The sequence below is a fragment of the Schistocerca gregaria genome, chromosome 7, assembly GCF_023897955.1.
Source record: "Schistocerca gregaria isolate iqSchGreg1 chromosome 7, iqSchGreg1.2, whole genome shotgun sequence".
Taxonomy (NCBI): Eukaryota; Metazoa; Arthropoda; class Insecta; order Orthoptera; family Acrididae; genus Schistocerca; species Schistocerca gregaria.
In genome coordinates this window covers 418,077,390-418,101,520 of record NC_064926.1, presented here as the reverse complement: position 1 = coordinate 418,101,520, position 24,131 = coordinate 418,077,390, and the positions used below count along the sequence as shown (strand labels likewise).

The 24,131-nt window shown below is 40.5% G+C and overlaps 2 protein-coding genes across 11 annotated transcripts in view; one reads left to right on the top strand and one right to left on the bottom strand.

Annotated features, from left to right (window-relative positions):
* The window catches only part of LOC126281946 (uncharacterized), a 282,662-nt gene extending 279,148 nt beyond the window's left edge, over nucleotides 1-3,514 (top strand). For 4 of the 10 annotated variants that reach the window (XM_049981299.1, XM_049981300.1, XM_049981303.1 and 1 more), the window contains one exon: nucleotides 1,790-3,512. In XM_049981299.1, coding sequence (XP_049837256.1) covers nucleotides 1,790-2,313 — 524 coding nt within the window. In that variant the 3' untranslated portion in view covers nucleotides 2,314-3,512. Of the gene's footprint in view, nucleotides 1-1,789 lie in introns of all 10 variants that reach the window. The other 6 variants (XM_049981296.1, XM_049981298.1, XM_049981297.1 and 3 more) reach the window with 4 other exon arrangements.
* LOC126281949 (probable dolichyl pyrophosphate Glc1Man9GlcNAc2 alpha-1,3-glucosyltransferase) overlaps nucleotides 1-24,131 on the bottom strand; it is a 122,169-nt gene that overhangs the window by 15,673 nt on the left and 82,365 nt on the right. The window lies entirely within an intron of this gene.

The window sequence follows — 24,131 nt, the reverse complement described above, 5'->3', positions numbered from 1 at the left end:
ATAATTTTTAAGTGTTTAATATTGCTTTTCAAATACTTAAGTTGTTTTCTAGCCTAAATGGAATTCACTTTGAACATGTCCATTGAGTTTGGTGAATCACATTAATTTTTAAATTTCATTCAATGCATTCACCACAAATGGCAACATTTCATTCATAGCATCTAAGTTCAGGACCGACAAAGTTAAATTAACAGATCACATGTATTAGGTATCTGTTCTAATTCTGGATGTTTCAGACCCATCCTAATCAGTGGCAGGTTACTCATTGCTAGTGTAAGAAAGACAGCACATGAATGTATCCAGGTGCACAAACACATTAAATTTTACTCCAGGCTGGTGAGGCATTTGAACATGCCTCACTTCATTACCACAGTATCAGATAACAAGGTCTGAACTTCTATTTCGTTATGAGCATTTTACTTTTAGAGACAATTTTATAATATAGTCACAGAAATTTTTTGGTAATTTTGTACCATCTACAAATATGAGGGTTGTCCATAAAATAAGTATCTGCAGCCACGAGGAATGCAGTTACGCAGAAACCGGTAACATTGGTATGTAGCTTGTTTTTCGCTCTCCCATTTCCCATCTCGATGAGCTGTCTGCAATGCTCAGTGATTCATTTTTTGTATGCAAAAAGGACTGTGCCGGTGGGCATCCATTCCCAACTGTGTGAAGTCTACGGAGAATGTGTAAGAGTATACAACATGTGCTCAAATGGTGAAGAGAATTCAGAGATAAAAGTACAAATGTCCAAGATGAACAGCATTCTGGACAGCCATTGGTTTCAGATGAAATGATTGTTAAAGTGGAAGAAACAATGCTGAAATGTCGAAGGGAGCTCTGTGAGGTGATCGCTGATGTCAGCAGGAACAGCATTGACAAAGTTTTGGCAGACTATTTAGGATATGCTGTGGTTTCTGCAAGGTGAGTCCTGGGAATGCTTACAGAAGACCACCAACAGAAATGTGTGAAAGACACAGCGAATTTCTTCAGGCCTACACAAATGATGGCGAGGAATTCTTGGACACTATTGTCACTGGCTACGAGACCTGGCTCCACTGTACAACACTGGAAATGAAACAGCAATCCCATCAGTGGAAACAGCCAGCATCACAGAAGCCGCGGAAGTTTAAAGAAACACTGTCTGCTGGCAAAGTGATGGCGAACATGTTTTGGGACAGGAAGGGGTTATTGTGCGAATGCCTGCATGCCTGTACAACAATCAATGCAGACCGCTACTGTGAAGCATTGAAGGAGCTTCGCCACACAATCAAAAACAGAGGCATTCTCACAAAGGTAGTGCATTTCCATCAGGACAACACTTGTCTGCACATTGCTTGTGTCACAACAAATTTGGATGGGATACTGTCTCACACCTGCTCTACAGCCCAAACATAGCCCCCAAGTGACTTCCATCTCTTCCTGAATCGAAGAAATGCCTGATTGAGGCACATTCCACAACCGGAGAGGAGCCGAAAGAAGAGTTTTTATGGTGCGGTGGGAGAGTTCTATGAAGCAAACATACAGAAGATGGTATACTGCATGCAAAAATGCATTGATCTCAGTGGTGATTTTAAGTGACAAAAATTGGTAAGAGTTTAAGCTCTGCATACTGTATTATTCAGTGCCAATAAGCACATTTTTCATAGTGAAAAATAATTAGGAGCCTTATTTTATGGACAACCTTCATATGAAGTTAAAAATTTTAATTTTATGTCTTGTTTCATGTAGAGATATAATTCAGAGGAAATGTTATCATTAAAGTATTATATGTTTCAACACCTAGGTTATGAAGAGGACCAAGAAACAACTGAGGCAAGTGCAGAACATAATACTGCTTCCAATGGTAACAACAACAACAGCAACAACAATGCTGTTACCAGTAGCTCCACAAGTGGCGGCAATAGTAGTAGCAGCAGCAGCAGTAGTACTACTAGTGCTAATAATAGTACTACTATTCCAGTTCAGCTGCCCTCCACTTCAGCTACCAGTCGTACGGAATATCACAGAAGAAGTGGAGGCAGTGATCGTACAGAACAGAGAGACCGCACAGACAGAAGCACTGGGAATAGTGGTGCAGAAAGACCTTCATTCAACCATTATTCTTCCAAGCCTCAGATGTATAATGCTAGCTTGCCATTTCATGTGCATGGAATCAACATGTATACTTCTCCCCCCCCTCCACCCCAGCCATCACAACCTCAGCAAACACCTCCACCACCCCCACCACCACCTCCCAACCCATATGGACCATATTATAGCCCACAGAGTCAGTACCAGTATGCTCCATATTGGATGATGCCCCAGTAACACAAATATTTCCCGGCTGTCATGCACTCTTCATATATTGCACAGTGATAATACATGTATGTTTGTGTAAGTAAAATAATTTACTATGGAAATAGATTTACTTAAGTGTTGGAAGTAATTTCACATTATATTACATGTCAAAGGCATTAATGTAATTGTTTGGAGCTCAGTTATCTACTTTGTGCAGCAGCAGTAGATAGTGTAAATGAAAAATATTTGTGCATATATGTTGTTAGCAATTTGAATTGTATTCTGTATGTGAAGGCCTTCAGATAATTTGTTGTACATTGTGTTGTAGCAATAGACATTTAATGTACATTTTCCAAGTAAGTATTAAAAATTGCCATGCTCCTCCTGATTTCAGAATGCTGTGAGATTTAAAACCTTGTGACACTGCCATCCAATTGGATGCTTATAATGAAACAAGTAGACAGCATTAAGTTATGGACACCACAAGAATTAAAGCAGTGTGTAAGTGTTTGTGTTATCCCACAGTTACTTAAAGTGTGTGTTTCCTGTACCTCTTTGCTGTTTGATATCACTTTTCCCACACACTTAAACTACCGTGATATTTGTATAGACACCCATTATTGAACTATCATATGATGACAATTGCAGCATTATGATATTTGAATTTATATAATTTTTATCTTTCTTTTTTTTTAAAAAAATTGTCATTGTAATAGTATTCTTTTGTTCAACTTGGATAAAGTCTTGGTGTGAACTGTCCAGTTCATCTTTTTTGTTCTGCCGTGAGTGCTCTTTGTTATTCCAATATTTGTTAAAGAAAAATACATTAAAATGCATTTACCAAAGCAATGAGTTTACTTCTTTATTGCAACTCTTTAATAAAAATTACAATTATGAGTATAACTAGCTGAGTTTCCAGGTGTCTGTTGCTCGGCTCCTGTTTAATTGTTAAGTAGCAGAGTACTCACATATATAATTATATTATACTTGAAATTTTGATGGATGTTGAGTATATTACTCTAAAATATTAGTGATTTTGAGCTTCAGTATAAAATATACAATGCAGTGTTTTACTTATTTCAGGCTTTCCTTCCACTTGCATTCTGATGGCTTCTTTAGAAATAGAAAAGTGTCTAAACATCAGCTTTGATTATAAATGTGATGAAGTAAGTTCCAATGATACAATAAAATGTAGCCATTATGTTCATGTGGAAATAGCCTTACATCATTGTGACATTTTTAAATGCCTTTGACCTATAAAAAAAGTAATTTGTTTGGTTGTTCTGTTTCCTTTTCATTATGGAATGTTTAAAATTAATTTGGTGTACAAGAGCATTTGATAAGGGAAATAAGTGGATATCCTGTTCCCCCCTCCCCTCCAATTTAACACAATCAAAGCCATTCAGAACCATATTCTTGTTCTCCCACCAAGGAAACATCCTGGGCAGTATTGAGAAATGAACCTAGGTCCTCTGCACAACAGTCATATGTGCTGCCTAATCAGCTACAAAAGTGGACTGATGATGTAGAAGAGAAACTTAATTGAGTGGAGCAGATGAGTAAGAGAGAAAGACTGTGAAACTGTAAGTAAGTGTAATGTAGAACAGGCAGACAAACATACTCTTTCTTTTAATGACGCTAAATCCTTGTTGCACGTAAACAACTTGACAGTAGTCAGATTAAGAATCTGAAGAAGCATCCACATCGCTGTACAATCATGATGATGTACAATATCAAAATGAACAACTGGAGAACCAACAACAAGAACAGCTTCAACAAAAGGAATGAAACATACTGTGCAGACGATGTCCTCCTAGCTACAGCTGCACCAGCAAATTGTGAAAAATATACCCTACTGGCCATTGAAATTGCTACACCAAGAAGAAATGCAGATGATAAACGGGCAGTTATTGGACAAATATATTAAACTAGAACTGACATGTGATTACATTTTCACCCAATTTGGGTACATAGATCCCGAGAAATCAGTACCTAGAACAACCACCTCTGGCAGTAATAACGGCCTTTATACGCCTGGGCATTGAGTCAAACAGAGCTTGGATGGTGTGTACAGGCACAGGATGCCCATGCAGCTTCAACACGATACCACAGTTCCTTCAAGAGTGGTGACTGGCGTATTGTGACAAGCCAGTTGCTTGGCCATGATTGACCAGACGTTTTCAGTTGGTGAGAGATTTGGAGAATGTGCTGGCCAGGGCAGCAGTCGAACATTTTCTGTATCCAGAGAAGTCGAACATTTTCTGTATCAAGAAAGGCCCATACAGGACCTGCAGCATGCGGTCGTGCATTATCCTACTGGGGTTTCGCAGGGATCGAGTGAAGGCCAGAATCACGAGTCGTAACATATCTGAAATGTAGCATCCAGGGTTCAAAGTGCCGTCAATTCGAACAAGAGGTGACAGAGACATGTAACCAATGGCACCCCATACCATCGCACCAGGTAATACACCTAGTACGGTGATGACAATACACGCTTCCAATGTGCGTTCACCGCGATGTCGCTAAACACGGATGCGACCATCATGATGCTGTAAACAGAACCTGGATTCATCTGAAAAAATGATGTTTTGCCATTCGTGCAGCCAGGTTCGTTGTTGAGTACACCATCGCAGGCGCTCCTGTCTGTGATGTAGTGTCAAGGGTAACCGCAGCCATGGTCTCTGAGCTGATGATCCATGCTGCTGCAAACGTCGTTGAACTGTTTGTGCAGATGGTTGTTGTCTTGCAAACATCCCCATCTGTTGACTCAGGGATCGAGACACGGCTGCATGATCCATTACAGCCATGCGGATAAGATGCCTGTCATCTCGACTGAGTGACACGAGGCTGTTGGGATCCAGCACGGCTTTCCATATTACCCTCCTGAAACCACTGATTCCATATTCTGCTAACAGTCATTGGATCTCAACCAAACTGCAATTGGGATAGGCTACAATCTGACCTTTATCAATGTCGGAAATGTGATGGTACACATTTCTCCTCCTTGCACGACACATCATAACAGCATTCACCAGGCAATGCTGTCAACTGCTGTTTGTGTATGAGAAATCGGTTGAAAACTTTCTTCATGTCAGCACGTTGTAGGTGTTGCCACCGGCGCCAAGATTGATGCTGTGAAAAGCTAATCATTTGCATATCTTCGCATCTGTAGCACGTCATCTTTGTGGTGTAGCAATTTTAATGGCCAGTAGTGTAGCTGAAGGCATTTTTGGAGAAGAGGTATTTTCCATCTCAGGTTTCACCGTCTTCTGAAAGACTTTTTTCCAAGAAAAGTTTCATTTCATTTGTTTCAGACTGTTCAAGTTTCAGTTCCGGCAACTTATTTCCTAAGTTATTTCAGTAAGCAACTCTTCCAAACAGTGGTGGCATGTACAAACATTTTATACAAGATTAAAACGATACAAGAACTTGCAACAAGTTCAAAAGAAACTTTTCAGTGAGCATATTGTAATAGGATGTGTATTTCCGCTTCCATTTGTCACTAATGATATTCCAGGAAATAATTTCTTTCTCATTATTAAAAAGCTCTTCATGTTCTACATCTACATCTACATGACTACTCTGCAATTCACATTTAAGTGCTTGGCAGAGGGTTCATCGAACCACAATCATACTATCTCTCTACTATTCCACTCCCGAACAGCGAGCGGGAAAAACGAACACCTAAACCTTTCTGTTCGAGCTCTGATTTCTCTTATTTTATTTTGATGATCATTCCTGCCTATGTAGGTAGGGCTCAACAAAATATTTTCGCATTCGGAAGAGAAAGTTGGTGACTGAAATTTCATAAAAAGGTCTCGCCGCGACGAAAAACGTCTGTGCTGTAATGACTTCCATCCCAACTCGTGTATCATATCTGCCACACTCTCTCCCCTATAACGCGATAATACAAAATGAGCTGCCCTTCTTGTTGCTGATATAAATAGTGTTTTTGGGGAAGAAGAAGAAACAAGACTGTGGAAAGTTCAATCTGCTGTTGACGCAGTGGTAGCCATGTGCCTCAGGCTGCCAAGAACCTGGGGGCAGAACTTTTCTACAGAAAATCACACAATGCCATTTTGTGGTTGTCGCTCACTGAAACAGCAGTGGGTTAGTATTGGATTTCAAAATTTATCAGTCCTAGTCAACTACTTTACCGTGAACAGGAACAGGACCAGGACCAGGAATTGTTTTGCAGTTAGCAGGAACAAGCATACACACCTTTACTGCGATAAGTATTTCACCACTTTGGCTGTTCTCAAAAAACTTAAATCAAAAATAGAGTCAAAGGCACAATAATAAAAAACAGAGCAAAGGGCATACAGTTATCTGAACAGATGACACTGAAACATGACAAGGAGTTACGTTGAGATGGTGACAAAACTGTCCAGAGGAAAGCCTCCAGAGATGTTACTTATGCTTCAACTGCAACAGATAGTTATCCTGTCCAACAGATAGTTATCCTGTCTAAGCTTGTTCACAGATAGATCAAAATATAGAACAGATAGTTAGGATCCCCACTCATGATGGAAATATATTGGATCTAATGGCAACAAATAGACCAGAAGTCTTTGAGGATGTCCACGTCGAAATTGGTATCACTGATCATGACGCAGTTATGGCAACGATGGCTACCAAAGTACATAGGACAACTAAAACAAGCAGAAAAATATATATGTTCAGTAAACTAAATAAAAATCAGTGTATGGCTAGAGATAGAGAAATACTGAATGAAATGCATTTGGATGTCAAGAGATTCGTGGCTGATGCCTTCAATAACTGCCATTGCAGAATATTGTCAAATGAACTTTCACAGAACCCATAGAAATTCTGGTCGTATGTAAAGGCTGCTAGTGGCACCAAAGTTAGTGTTCAGGAACTGAAATTGAGAGTAGCAAAGCAAAAGCTGAAATGCCTAACTCCATTTTCAGATGTTCCTTTATAAAAGAAAAACCATGAGAATTGACTAAATTTAATCCTTTTTACCACTGAAAAGATGAATGACATATGTTCTGGCATAAAGTCAAGCACCAGCACACTAGTCAGCAATGTTAGAGCAGAAAGGACTGTGCGTAAGATGTCAGCCAATAGCACACTGACCAACCCCTTACCTCGACAGCAGCGGCTTCTAGGCGAAGATAACATCAGCGCCACTTCTAGAGCATTGTTAATTTTGCATGTCGCTCTCTGCTTGCGACACACCTGTATTTTCAGAGTTAAGTATTGTCATTTATCTTCTGCAATAAAACTCATTAATACAATTTTCTTGAATTGTTGTCTAGGGATCCAAGAAAGCAGGTTTCCTAGACTCCCCATATTTGACAACTAAGCAGGATACAACAAAATAAGTATTAGTGTCAGTGGTGTAGGGAAACAACTGAAATTGTTAAAACTGAACAAAGCTATAGGTCGTGATGGAATACCTGTCAGATTCTATACTTAATTTGTGGCTGAGTTAGGCCCTCTTTTAACTATAATCTAACATAGATCCGTTATACAAAAAATTGTGCTCGTTCTTGGAGAAAAGAGCAGGTCACGCGCACTTACAATGAGGGTAGCAGAAGTGATCTACAAACTACTGTCCAGTATCCTTGATATCAGTTTGTTGTAGAATCTTAGAACACATTCTGAGATCAAACATAATGTGGTATCTCAAACAAAATAATCTCCCCCATCCCATCCAGCATGGATTCTGAATACATCTATCACATAAAATCCAACTCATATTTTTCTCACATGACATACTGAAAGCTTTGGATCAAGGCAACCAGGTCAAAGCAGCATTTCTTGGTTTCCAAAAGGCATTTAACTCAGTACCCCACATCTATGCTTATTGTCAAAAGTACGATTGTAACAGGATGTCAAGTGAAAGTTGATAGTGGCTTGAGGACTTTTTGATAGACAGGATGCATCATGTTATCTTGGATGGACAGTCATCTTCAGATGTAGAAGCAACTTTGGGTGTGCCCCAGGAAAGTGTGTTGGGGACCCTTGCTGTTCACATTTTATATTAATGACCTTGCGATCAATATTAATAGTAACATCAAGCTTTTTGCAGATGATGCCATTATCTATAATGAAGTACTATCTGAGAGAAGCTGCATAAATATTCAGTCATCACGATAAAATTTGAAAGTGGTGCAAAGACTGGCAGCTTGCTCTCAATGTTCAGGAATGTAAAAGTGTGTACTTCACAAAAAGAAGGGGGGGGGGACATAGTATCCTATGACTATAATATCAATGAGTCACTGTTGGAATCAGCCAACTTGTACAAATTCCTGGGTGTACCACTTTGTAGGGATATTAAATGGAATGATCACATAGGCTCAGTCGGAGGTAAAGCAAATGGTAGACTTTGGTTTATTGGCAAAATACTGGGGCAGTGCAAAAAAAGTCTACAAAGGAGATTGCTTATAAATTACTCATTTGACCAATACTAGTATACTGCTAAAGTATGTGGGACCCATACCAAATAGGACTAAAAGGGGATATTGAATGTATACAGAGAAGGGCAGCTCAAATGGTCACCGGTTTGTTTAACCTTTGGGAGAGTGTCACAGAGAAACTGAAGAAACTGAACTGGTAGACTCTTCAAGATAGACGTAAAATGTCCTACGAAAGTCTATTAACAAAGTTTCAAGAATACACGAATGCATAATTTTGCGTGGTGTATGTATTTAAAAAAATTTCTTCCTCTTCCACAGTGTCCAGTGGTTCAAAATTCACAAGCTATTGGTGATGTTCTCCTTGGTCATTGTCAAGTAGTGACTATTGAATGACGTGCCTCCCGTTCTTATATTGCCGTGCTGTCTTCAATGACATCACTCGTGCTCGCTCCAGCACTATATATGGTACTCTTTCCAATGGCTAGGTTCCAAGCTGTTGTCAGAAATTTTTAATGTCGTCGCTTCTTTTATAATACTGTCCCTACACTAGTAGTCAATGTAATAACAGATGTCTCGGCAAATGCAATACAGTGTCCATTTTCTAAAGCATGTTCTGCCACCTCTGATTTCTCAGGATACTGTAGGCAAAAACGTCTCTCGTCTTCTACACAGCTCTGTTCAATAGTATGTACAGTCTGTCCAGGGTATAGAACTGTCCACACTCACACGGTATTTTATATACTCCTGGCGTTCTGAGTCCAACATCATCTTTCACCAGCCTCACTAGCTGTTGAATTTTAACTGGTGCCCTAAAAAGCATATCAATTTTATGCTTCTTTAGAAGCTGGCTATTTTTTCCTGTTATTGAAACACAGAATGGCAAGAATGCAAGCTTCAACAACACCCAGTCATCTTGAGGCAGGAAAAATACCTGACCCCACCGGGAACCGAACCCGGGACCCCATGCACGGGAAGCGAGAATGCTACCCCCAAGACCACGAGCTGTGAACAAAAGTAACATTGAAATGTGAAAAATTGTCCTTCAAAAACTATTACTTGATTATGAACCCAAGTCAATATTTTCTTTAGTTAAGAGAATCTGATGATTTACCAAATGGGTTGTAAATGAGAAATCTTGTCACTGAACACACATTAGAAAACTAGAGAAAATCGTTACCAGCTTTAAATCAGCTTTAGAGCAAGATGATACAATTCAGATGCCGTGTAATACATTGCACCAGCCATAATGCAGCCCCATTGTTAATGCTGTTCTCAAACACGGGATGAAATAGTTGATGTTTGTAAGCAGCTGGAAATCACCCTGATTACTGTCAAACGATTGGCAGCTGCTGTGAATCGGTGTGTTGGAAGAGCTACTGAGAGTTGTGTACCTGTGATACCTGTATCAGTGAGGCACCTCAAGTACTGTACTCTCCTATGGATCCTGTCTCCTCTACAGAAAATACAGGATCTATCACTACCTGTCCACCTGATTGCAAGTGGCATGTCAGTGGTGGATCTAGCCGTCCTGTACAGGATGGACAGGCACCAGGGAGAACTAGGGTTGCTGTACCAGTCCCCTAACCACTAAGTTTCAGGTGCTGTCTTTCACTGAAAATGAGCCAGTGGGACTCACTTCAACTGTTTTGGGAAACCTGTTTTGTCCAGCGTCAGGAGGAGGCAAACGCAAAAGGATAGGGTTCCATTAATGGTCAACAGCTCAAATTTAGGGCACATGAGTGTCCCATAGGGAAATGGCAGCAAGGGGCAGGAAAAAGACACCAAGTTCAATCAGTGTGTATGCCTGGAAGCCTCATTCAACATGTTGAAGAGGCTATTCTGGCAGCTATTGAGGGAACAGGGTTCAACCAACTGTAGGTGGTGGCCCATGTTGGGACAAATAATTGATGCCTGTGATCTGAGGTCATTCTTGGGACATTCCAGTGACCCGCAGAGAAGGTTGAGAAGACCCACCTTGGGCGTAGTGTTTCACTGAATCTCACAACTTACAGAATTGTCCCCAGAACTGATTGTGGCCCTTTAGTTCTGAGTCAAGTGAAAGGACTGAACCAGAGACTTTGAAGGGTCTGTGACAAGCTAGGCTACAGCTACCTAGACTTGCGCCATAGGGTTGAGAAATGTAGGATTCCCCTAAATACCTAAATAGGTAAGATGTGCACTACACATGAGAAGCTGCTACTCAGGCAGCTGTGTGTGTGTGTGTGTGTGTGTGTGTGTGTGTGTGTGTGTGTAAGTAAGTTGTGAGATTCAGTGAAACACTACGCCCAAGGTCGGTCTTCTCAACCTTCTCTGCGGGTCACTGGAATGTCCCAAGTGTGGTGCATTCAGACGCTGGAAGATTTCTTTGGGAATGGCCACCCATTCTTCACGGAGTGCTGTACTGAGGAGAGGTATCAATGTCGCTCGGTGAGGCCTGGCATGAAATCAGCATTCCAAAACATCCCAAAGGGGTTCTATAGGATTCAGGTCAGGACTATGTGCAGGCCAGTCCATTAGAGGGATGTTAATGTCATGTAACCACTCCGCTACAGGCCACACATTATGAACAGGTGCTCGATCTTGTTGAAAGATGCAACTGCCTTTCCGGAATTACTCCTCAACAGTGGGAAGCAAGAAGGTGGTTAAAACATCAATGTAGGCCTGTGCTGTGACAGTGCCATGCAAAACAACAGGGGGTGCATGCCATGCAAAACGACAGGGGGTGCAAGCCCACACCATGAATAACAAGACCACACCATAACACCACTGCCTCTAAATTTTACTGTTGGCACTGCACACGCTGGCAGATGTTCACTGCGGATTCGCCATCGCCATTGGATCGCCACATTGTGTACCGTGATTTATCACTCCACACAATGTATTTCCACTGTTCAATCATCCAATGTATACACTCCTTACACCAAGCGAGGCATCGCTTAGATTAGGCAACTCTACATCCAATCCAGATAATGATAGCTGTAGGAAACTCAGAAGTGTCAGCGTGAGATCGAAAGAAATTTCTCCCACTGATGAGAGTACTAAAATCCAAATGGTGGCAAGCTGCCAAAGCATATGCAACCAAGTGCCAGAGTTTGAAGTGCTCATGAAAAGCAGTGGAGCGTGCATAAAACTTGGTACAGAAAACTGGTTGAAATCTGAAATTGGTACTGGTGAGATTTTGGGTGAAAATTTAAGTGTATATCGAAAGGATAGGCAAATGGGAAATGGAGAGGTGTATTTGTTGCAGTAGTGAAGAAACTCAAATCCACCAAGATAGAAATTAAAGCTGCATGTGAGATTGTTTGGACAAGACTCAGTATAGGGGTGAGCACAAAATAATTGGATCGTTCTATCGCCCACCACTCATCTCCTGATGTAACCAAAAACTTTAGAGGAAAACCTCAGTTCACTTGTACACTATGTGATCAAAAGTATCCGGACACTTGGCTGAAAATGGCATTTACCAGTGTGAAGCGTGGTGTATGAGCAGCCGCTTAACCATGAAATCCAAGTTTTCTCACCTCCCGCCTAACTGTCATAATACTTGCAGTGGATCCTGATGCAGTTTGGGATTCCTGTGTGATGGTCTGGATAGATGCCTGAATATTACACATTATGACTCTCTTCAACTGCTGGCGGTCTCTGTCAGTCAACAGACGAGGTTGAATAGTATACTTTCATGATGTACAAGTGCCCTTTCATGTTTCCACTTCACTATCACATCAAAAACAGTGCACCTAGGAGTGTGAAAATCTCGCATACAGATGTATGAAACACGTGACACCCAATCACCTGACCACATTTGAAGGCTCTGAGTTCTGCGGAGTGCCCCATTCTGCTCTCTCACAATGTCTAATGACTACTGAGATTGCTGATATGGAATACCTGGAAATAGGTGGCAGCACAATGCATGTAATATGAGAAACATATGTTTTTGGGAGTGTCTGAATACTTTTGATCACCTAGTGTATATAAGTTCCCCAATCACACTGTAATTATTGGCAGAGTCTTCAATGATCCAGCAGTTAATTGGGAAAATTACAGTTTTGTTAGTCGTGGGTATGATAAAACACCCTTTACCTAGAACAGATTGTTAGAAACCCCACTCGTGATGGAAATATTTTGGATATAGTGGCAACAAAAAGACGAGACGATTTTGAGGATGTCCACTTCCAAACTGATATGTGACCATTGTGGCAACAATGACTACCAAAGTACAAAGGACAATTAAAACAAGCAGAAAGATATCTATGTTCAGCAGACTAGATAAAAAGTCAGCATTGCCATATCTCAATGAGGAACTTGAAACTTTTGGCACAGGTCAGGAGCATGTAGAGGAACTAGGGCTCAAGTTTAAAAGAATAGTTGACCATGCACTGGATAGATGTGCACCCAGTGGAACAGTTTATAATGGAAGGGAAACTCCATGGTGTACAGTCACTGTAAAGAAACCTCTAAAGAAACAGAGGCTACTGCATAACAGGTGTAAAACAAAGTGTGGGGCTATAGATAAAGAGCTGCTGAATGAAATATGTTTGGATGGCTTCAATGACTAGCATAGCAGAATTTTGTCAAATGACATTTCACAAAATCCAAAGAAATTCTGGTTGTATGTAAAGGCTGTTAGCGGTACCAAAGTTAGTGACCAGTCCCTATCAAATGAGACAGGAACTGAAATTGAGGTTAGCAAAGGAAAAGCTGAAATGCTTTAATTCCATTTTCAAATGTTCCTTTACTAAGGAAAACCCAGGAGAATTGCCCCAATTTAATCCTTGCATCACTGAAAAGATGAATGAAATAAGTGTTAGTGTAAGTGGTGTTGAGAAACAGATGAAATCATTAAAATTCAACAAAGCTCCATGCCCCGATGGAATCCCTGTCACTTTCTATTCTGAATTTGAGGCTGAGTTAGCCCCTCTTCTAACTATAATTTATTGTAGATCCCTTGAACGAAAATATTGTGCCCAGTTCTTGGAAAAAGGCGCAGGTCACCCCTGTCTGCAAGAAGGGTAGTAAAAGTGGTCCACAAAACTACTGACCAATATCCTTGAGGTCAATTTGTTGTAGAATCTTAGAATAAATTCATCATCATCATTCATCCCCATTATGGTCAGAGGAAGGGAATGGTAAACCACCTCCGCTATGACCTTGTCTAGTCGGCGGTGCGGGTCTCCCGCATCGTCCCCTATGCTCCTTGGAGTATGGGACCTTGACCTCCTCCTCCTCCTCCTCCTCCTCCTCATCATCATCATCAATGTTACCTTTACAAGCAGCTTAGTGTAACCATGCATATACATTGAAAAGCCAAAGAAACTGGTATACCTGCCTAATATTGTGTAGGGCCCCTGCAAGCAGACACAAATGCTGCAACATGACACAGGATGGACTTGACTAATGTCTGAAGTAGTGCTGGAGGAAATTGACTCCACGAGTCCTGCAGGGCTATCCATAAATCCATAAGAGTGCGAGGGGATGGAGATATATTCTGAACAGCATGTTGCAAGGCATTCCAGATATGCTCAATAATGTTCATGTCTGGGGAGTTTGATGGCCAGTGGAAGTGTTTAAACTCAAAAGTGTGTTCCTGGAGCCACTCTGTAGGAATTCTGGACGTGTGGGGTGTTGCACTGTCCTGCTGGAACTCCGAAGTCTGTCAAAAAGCGCAATGAATATGAATGAATGCAGGTGATCAGACAGGATGTTTACATATGTGTCACCTGTCAGACTCATATCTAGACATATCAGGGGTCCCATACTACTCCAACCGCACACGCCCCACATCATTACAGAGCCTCCAATGGCTTGAATAGTCCCCTGCTGAAATGCAGGGTCCATGGATTCACGAGATTGTTTCTTTACCCATACATGTCCATCCGTTCGATACAATTTGAAACGAGACTTGTCTGACCGGGCAATATGTTTCATCAACTGTTGAATGTCGGTGTTGACAGGCCGAGGTGAGGTGTAAAGCTTTGTGTCATGCAGTCATCAAGGGTACATGAGTGGGCCTTTGGCTCAGAAAGCCCATATCGATGGTGTTTCATTCAGTTGTTCGCACTCTGACACTTGTTGATGGCCCAGAATTGAAACCTGCAGCAATTTGCAGAAGGGTTGCACTTCTGTCGCGTTCAACAACGATCTTCAGTCATCGTCGGTCCCGATCTTGCAGTGTCTTTTTTCAGCCGCAGCAATGTCAGAGATTTTAAGTTTTACTGGATTCCTGATATTCACAGTACTCTTGTGAAATGGTTGTATCGGAAAATCACCACTTCATCGCTGCCTCAGAGATGCTGTGTCCAATCACTCGTACGCTGACTATAACACTGCGTTCAACTTGCTTAAATCTTGATAACCTGCCATTTTAGCAGCAGTAATCAATCTAACAACTGTGCCAGACACTTGTTCTCTTGTATAGGCATTGCCGACCGCAGTTGGTAGATGTTAGTAAGGAATATGCTTGCTCCTCCATGTTCAGAACTTAAGAACTAGGCAACTAGTTTCAATTGTGGCTGTCACTAATTAATCCAGAATAAAATAGCTGATGTCATCGGCATATCAGATGAAATGAACACTTTAAATGAAGAATGAAGTATGAGAAATTTTCATTCAGGACTGAATGTCATAATTCTTGATTGCTCACCAAAACTGAATGCTAAAACACTTTTCATAGCAATATTTGGACCATCCAAAAAAAGAACCTAACAGAGTGTGCCAAACTGTTACAAAGGCTTAGCTTAATGCTAAAAATAATAATCAGAGGAGTAGGTGGAAATTAACCAGAATAGTAAAAGATTGATATTACCTTTGCGATGAGGACACTTTAGAAGTGGCAAATCTGACATGTCAATTGGATCATCGACCAAAGTCATCATGTTTAGTGCCATCTGACCACCTATTCCCCAATCTAAAATGATTTGTGTCCGGAAAATGTTTAGATTTTAATGAAGAGGTTATTCAGCTGGAAATGGATGAAATTAACTAAAAAAAAGGCCATGTGTGATCTGTAGAATTGTAATTATGTATATAGAAATATGCTAATATTTTGGGAATCAAAGATCTCAATGATCTTTGGCTATTATCGACATTGATACTGACACTGTATCAGTCCCAGGGATACAAAGGCTTTTGAGATTGTTGTAATTTCAAATTTGAAGTTGGATAACAAATGACAAAAATTTTTTCATGTGATATATAATTACAAGTTTACAATATTTGGACTTTTTCATTTACTTTTATTGAGATCCTTTATTCTTGCCAAGTTTCATGATTCTAAACCAAAGGGAAGTACCCTCTAGGTTTTGATGAGTGAGTTTATATCAAAATATGACATAAATGTCCAAATCTTTTGAGTGCATTGACTTAGAAACTTTAGTTGTGTGTGTGTGTATGTGTGTGTGTGTGTGTGTGTGTGTGTGCGCGCGCGTGTGGGTGGATGTGCGTGTGTGCGCATGTATACAAAATTTAATTTTAACGATGTCTTTGGCATTTAGTTGAGATTGTGCAACAATTAGTGCTTCAGTTGCAAGAAAAGAAATTTTAAGGAGATGGACATAATCCTCACTCACAGTTTTTCTGCACTGCCAGTACAGTTTTGCCAGTTAAGGCAGTGTCTGTCTTCAAACTAATCTGCATCAGGTATGTTAATAAAATTACAAACGGAGGAAATGATTGGCCATTACTTGCCTTCAGGAAGCAAACTTTCAATACTGCTGATATACACTTTTGAGATGCAAAAAAAAATACGTTTCTAACTTTTGCAACTATTTGTTTCTTCCTCAGTGTGGAGTGAAGGATATGTTTGGGAAGTTTGGAAAGGAACAGCAGGTAACTCCAATGCCAGGATGAGAGGGTTTCATCTGTCGTTAGGGCGACTGGAAACAAACAAGACATATTGCTGAGTTATGATCTCTGGGATTTTGTTACTGAGAAATTAATTTGGAAAGCTTGTCATGTGGGTTCTACACTGTAGGGAATATGCCTAAAGTATTGGGTGAAGCTATACTGGATGAGTCAGGGGGAAAGGTACATGCTTTGAGGGGTGATACTAGTGGTGATTCTGAACAAAAAAAACTCCTAACAAACATATGCCCTTTTCTTAACAATTTCCGGGTAACGAAAACATGTAGCATCGTCCTTATTAACCGTGTCCGTACACAGTTCACTTGTGCATGGCAGTTATTTACCTCAAGTCTCAGTCCAACAGTGCTTGTCGTAGTGCACGATACTACAGTGTTGTTATGTGAACAACGAATACAGTTTTGTGTTGTGAAAACACCATGGATCTTCACACTTGCATAGTATGCTGACAAGGTGTTTGTCTATGGTTTGTCAAATGGGAATTCCAGAGCTGCGAGAATACCAACAGTGATTTCCGAATCACAGAGTGCCAGATAGCAGGGTGTTTCACGGATTGTGAGAGCATGGTACGCTTCCCAGCGTAAATGATGTCTCTGTATGTCCCATGCAACACACTCTTAATGAAGTTGAGAACATTCTTCAAGTAGTGGAACAGAACCCTCTACTAGCTCTAGAAGAATTGCCAACTTGGTATTCCACAAACATGAGTGATACGCACAGTACAAGAGGAAAGTCTGTACCCCTTTCATCAGCAGAGTGTACATCTGCATAAAGGAGATGCTGCCGCCCAGCAAGAATTCTGTCAATAGATCATTGCTAATGAGCAATTAATTCCACATATTCTGTTCAGTGATGAGTCAACATTTACCCGCAACAGAATCAACAACACACACAAATCTCATGTACGGGCAAATGAAAATGTGCATGCTACTGTTGAAATGAATTTTCAATGACATTTCTCAGTCAACATGTGGTGCAGTATTACTGATGACCAACTCATCGGTCCAGTTGTTTTAGATAACTGTCTTACTGGAACACAGTATCTTGAGTTTCTTCAAAATGTGTTACCAGAATACGTGGACAATATCCCTTTGACAACACAAGCTCGTACATACTTTCAGCATGTAGGAGCTCCTACGCAAGCCACGAGGCCAGTGACAAGTATCTCAACACAACACATCCTGGTCATTGGATTGGTCACTGTGGAGTCATTGCTTGGCCACCGAGGTCACCTGATCTTACCCCATTGGATTACTGTTTATGGGGGTGGCTGAAGAGCGACATAGCGCAGAGTGGACACAAGAGAAGAACTCCTCGCTCGTATTTTACGCACTTGTGCCCAGGTAAAGGAATGCAAAACTGAGCTCTGATCGGCGACACATCTGTCTATAAGAGCAGCAACATGCAATGAAGTTGATTATGGGCTGTTTGAACATCTTCTGTGAGGAAACATACACAATTAAACAAACCATAACATAACAGTATCTTAATTTACTGTAACCTGCACCTTTCTCAATCCTGGCTGTTTTCATTGGTTAACCTGAAGACAGTTAAGAAAAGGACATATGTTTATTAGAAGTTTTTTTTGTTTTGTTCAGAATCACCAACAGTATTACCTGTCAAAGCATGTACCTTTCCTCCTGACTCACCCTGTATATAATGTCAAACATTCACCGTAGCAACTTCACCAAATACTTATCTTGGCATGTAATACTGTTTTATTACATTACTCATTTAGTCACTTCTAGAAGGAATTAGTGGTGTTCAATGACACCTTTTTGGCAGCATGGATCAATGTAAGTTAAGGAAGTGAATGGTGGATACTGTACTAAGTATCATGGAGAACTTTAATCACGAATTCCTAGGTTCTAAAGACCAACAGATAAATACCTATTTGGCAATAAACAAGTGGATCCTTCAAATTTTATGTGGTTGATATCGATGATGAAAGTACAGACATTGTGGGACAATTAGCAATATTACGTTGGGTATGAATTTGTTTGTTTGGTGGCTTTCCATATCATACAGTCCAAGCTACTATGCTGCACTGAAATAATAAAATGAAATGAAATGACCATGTGGCATTAGAGAACCCACCTGTGTTGTTTGGTTGCCTTGTGCAGGTCTTTCTATTTGATGCCACTTCAGAGACTTGCACATCAATGATGATGAGGACAATACCCAGTCTCCAAGCAGATAAAATCTAGAACCCACTGAGAATCAAACTCAGGAACCCCTGGTCGAGAGACAGCAGTGCTAACCAACAGACAATGAGCAACAGATATTGAAAAAAACATTTGCCCAGCAATAAGGCAGATAGTATGAAGGAAGGTTTGTGTAATTTGGCATGAATCTATTTTTACCAGTATCCTGACAAATTGGAGTTTACTGCTGAGTAGTGAGCAGAATGGTTTTCGTTGATACGTAAATGGTGCAACAGCTGAGGGGAGCAAGCTGCTGATACACTCCTTCTGCAAACATAGTTGATATGAGTTAAAATTCCTGTGTTCACACATTAAACTTGAAGGTCATTAGAAACAGTTTGTTACTTATCAATAATCCTAATTTGAAACTAAACAGAAATGTTACACCCCGAAGCACAGGTTCAATATTTATCAAACTTCATAGAGATGTTCATCATATAATGGGCAATAAATGATTAAACTTTCATTCAACTTGGAATTGATGATGTCCATTGTCGACACTAGTATGAGGTGTGACCCCCTTGGGTACGAATAAACTCTTGTATTCATTGTGAAATGGAGGAAAAGAGTGTCTGAATGTTACCTTGAGGAATAACTTGTCATGTCTGAAATACATGATGTGTCATGTTTGTGAAGATTGTTGGCTGGAATCTACATAAAAATATATGCAAGTTGGACAAAAACAATAGAAACAAAAGGAGAAATGCATGCTTGAACATAAATGCATGTGCTAGCCAAGCCTTCAGGTTATACTGGTGTATTTGACCATGAATGGCACATTTTTAATGTCCTCAATACATTGCAAATGCCAGTTGTGGTCAGAACCGTGTTCTGTGTAGTTGTGAATGCATTATGTTGGAAACAAGTGAATTTGAATGTGGGAAAATTGTTGGTGCTTGTATGCTGGGTGTTTCAGTAACCAAGGTGGCAGAAGTTTTGGTATTTATACGGCATACAGGGAAAGTGCAAAAACATAATCCACTGATGAGTGTGAGCGATGATGACAGATAGTCACTGAAGAGGGTTGCGACAAAACATAAGAGGATGACAGCTGCAAAAGTCACTGTAGAACTGAATGTCACACTTGTAAACCCTGCCAGCACCAAAACATGACGACGGAGTTTGCTGTTGGGAATTGTAGGGTGAGCTGCAATTCCCAAACCACTCATCAGTGATGCCTGTAACACGAAAATTTGGTGTGGAAGCCATAAAACCTGGACTGTGAACCAATGAAAGAAAGTCAGTCGGTCATGTGTGTCTCGTTTCACACAGTTTCAAAATTCTGGCTGAGTTTACGTTCCAAGACTGATACATGGCAGGGGTTTGGTGATGGTTTGGCCAGCCAGATCATGGGTCCCCTGGTTACTCCGCAAGCATATATTACTCTTAAGGATTATGTGACCATTTTGGCTAATTAGGTCCATCCTATGGTACAATGTTTGTTGCCCAATGGTGATGCTGTGACAGGGCCCCTGTTCCCATGACTGGTTTGGCAAGCACAAGGACGAACTGTCGCTTCTCTCTTGACCACCACAGCCACCAGATCTCAATATTATTGAGCCTTTGTGGTCCACTTTGGAAAGAAGAGTGCGTGATTGCTACCCTCCTCCATCATCACACCTGAACTTGCCACTACTTTGCAGAAATAATGGTATCAGATTCTCTTGGAAACCACACAGGACCTGTGTTTATCAGTTCTGAGACTCAAAGCAATTTTGAACTCCAACGGTTTTCCTACACCATATTAGGTGTGGTAATGTGTTTTGTTTGTGATATTTCCATAGTTTTGTCCATCTTGTATAATCTTCCCATTACATTCCAGACATACTCTGTGGGTGACGTATCAGGTGAGAGTGTACAACAGTCAAGGATCGATATATTCCACAAGGTGTTCGTGGTGCAGACAGTTATATCCTGCTGAAATATCCTATTTGGTACAAAGTCCATTAATAGTATGACAACAGGTTTTACCATTCTTGTCACATGCTGGTGAGCATACAGCCAACCTCCTAATACCAATTACCAAATAAGCTATGTTGTCATATTCATAAGCTCCCCAAAACACGATCCCACGAGTTTGAGAGGCAAGGGTCTCAAAAATAGCTGCTTCCTATGACCTTTCACCACATCGTCTACAGGTGCTTTTGAACTGACCTGACAGCCCTAATAGGAAGCAAGAGCATCTCAGAATGTTACAAGAGACTCTGGCTCTACACAAGGGAAGTCTCTGTTGCCTGTGGTATGGTGTCCACGGAAAATAATGCTCAGAAATTAGAGACATACCGATTTTTAAAAATGGTTCAGTAAGATTGATTTAAAACCATTTTAGTAATGGGTTTAAATGAAACATTTGAATCGACTTTGGCAAATATTATTTATGGAGCATATATTTCAGGCTCTGAATTTACAGTTATTGTATAACTAGTTTCAATCCAAAAGCGTTACTCAAATAGTTATTCCAGGCAAAATTTTTACATTTGGACTAGGAGACAAATGCAGCAAAACAAAGATAATAGTGTCACCTCACGGCTTGAACAGAGAGATCACTTGATATGTGAACTAAATTTACAGTCACTGACTCAGTTTGCAAATATTCCGAGGACTATTACATTGAGTCCTCACTGAATGAAAAATGGTATTTTTCGGAGGATCTTGTATATCTAATCTATCAGAATTGTATCTGAGGTTCCACTGCACTTTCATCAGTTGTCCTGTCTATATTGGAGCCAACGTATTTCAGTCCTCTGTGTGGTTCCGACCATGAGCAGACAAGTTACACTCTGTCTCAGCTGATGGTGGTGGTACATTGAAAATACTGGATACTTAAGTGCACAAAGGTTGCTCAGTGCACAGTCGTCACCACCAGCTTGACAGAGACTCGTAATTAGCAACAGCCCGGAGTTAAGCTTTTGAAAAGAAAGCAATGCCAGCTTTAAATTCAGAATCAAATTACCTATTGTTGCTGCATATAGTCCACTGCTTGACTTTCCTGATAAGTAATAAGAACTACTCCCATATACTGTGGCTCCAGAAGTTTTGCTACTGCATGGATCATTTTGCATCTAAGCACTTTCCTACATCTCATGGCAGCTTTTATAACCAATTGGTCTTCTGTAGCTCTGCCTCTATGTGAGCTGAAACCACAGTTAAAAGCTATCATGTAATTCTGACAAAACATGATTGTCTGTTTCTGTTCTCATTATAGCACTATACATTGGTTTCATAGGCTCTTCCAGTTTCTGCCATGTCTCACCATCTAACATCACAGCCTTCTCGGACTGCACATTGGAACAAAAAATTGGTTCCAGTATATCTCCCTTGTTCTTTAAAAAGCTATAAGAAATATTACTACAGCAGTCCATCATGTTCTAATGCAAGTTTGAGTGTGACAGATGATTTACAGTATTTGGATTTTATAGGATGATGCAGTACGATATGCAAATCTTGTTGGTGTAAAAAGGTTGGCTGCAGCCAGCATATTTCGAGCACTGCTTGTTATAAATGCAAAGAACTTTCCATTGCTTATTTTGTCGATGTCAGTGACAGTATCAGCACAATATTGGGCAGTTTCCGCTTTCTCTCCAGGACAAATGTTCTTATAGAATCCTGAATCGGGACTGATTATAACAAAATTAACTACACTGTAGTCCACAAAATCTGCCCAGCCAACCATAATTAATGGGACTGAATGTGACTTCTGGATATCCTACATAACACTTCTCTGCAAACACTGGTAAGCAGCATCCAGAAGGCCACCTCCAAGTGCATGACATGTAAATGATTCATAATTAGGTTCGATTTTTTGGGAGGGCACCTTGCCAATATTTGGATTTCAACAGTGGGAACAGTACATTTGTTGCAGTCATTGTCCTAGCAATACTTTCATCAACTTCTTCATCCATGACAGTTATAAATGAAATGGCAGACAATGGTGTGGGCGATGTTACATCAGTCAGCTTAGACACCTCTGCAGATGACGATGTACTCATTGCCATAGAAGGCAGAGGCTCAACATTATTTTTTTCAATTTCAATTTCAATTTGCAACTGCCTCTGTTTCTTTCTCACTGTAGGTTGTGATAAAATGGTACATTTAACAGATTGCGAACATACCTGACATTCACTGAGATGCTGGAGCAGTTCTGACAGTAATGATAGAGCTTGTCGCAATATTTACTGGGCGAGACAGAATAACGAGAATGTTTGAAATGAGTAGTGGCAGCCATGGGCAGGTGGCAGCACTGCGGGTTCATGACAGTTAGCGAGTAAACAGACCGCCATTCACCATGGATCAGTGGAATGGATAACAGCATGCATTAGCCATAAAAATATTTTATAAAAACAATGATAGTTTCGTAGCGGCACACAGGGAGTATCAACATTTTTATAATTTAAGATTTCATGATGCTGTTCTGTTGAAATACAGCATAAAATGTTGGGTTATTAACATTGAAGAGACTGGATCTGTCCTCAAGAAGAAACCAACAGGACAACCAAGAAGTGTGCGTTCTCCAGTGAACATGCTGCACATGAGTCTGTCTTACACAGCCCACAGTGTTCAATTTGTACACAAGCAGCAGTAGTTGGAATGTCCCGGGAGAGTGTTTGCAGAATTCTTCATCTTTATTTAAAAGTTCGTCTGTACAAACTACAGATGGTGCTCATCAATTGAAGAACAATGATTACCAGTTACGATTAGATTCTGTCAACAAATGACAACAAAAATAAACAATAATGATGAATTTCCAAACACGTTGTGGATGTCAGATGAGGCACATTTTCGTCTCACAGTTTATGTGAATAAACAGAACTACTGTTACTGGGCAAACACAAATCCAAATAACGTTCATGAGCGCCCTTTACACGCTAGCAGAGTGACAGTATGGTGTGGTGTGGTGTGGTGTTCCATCACATGGGATTATCAGACTATTTTTTCGCAAATGAACAAGGAAACACAAAAACTGTCAATGGCGGTCATTACGTAGAAATGTTACGAATTTTCGTTACACCTACATTGAACAACTTTCCAAATGTTCAAGAAGCCTGGTTTCAACAGGACATAGCGGCATTGTACACTGCACGGCAATCAGTGACATATGTGCAACAATGTTTGGCAACTGTGTGACCTCACGATTCGGTAACATTCCCTGCCCTCCTAGATCGCCACATTTATCCGTATGTGATTTTTTCTTGTGAGGCTACCTCAAGAGCAAAGTCTATATGACTCGGCCAAGAACCCTGGATGTGTTAAAACAGATAATTCGGGTTGCAATTCACAGTATCCCATCTGAGATGTTGCAACAGTCAATGAGGAATCTTAACAGCAGATTTCACGACCATATTCAAACAGGAGGATGGCACCTAAAGGATGTAATTTAAAAAAAAAAAATAATAAATGCCAT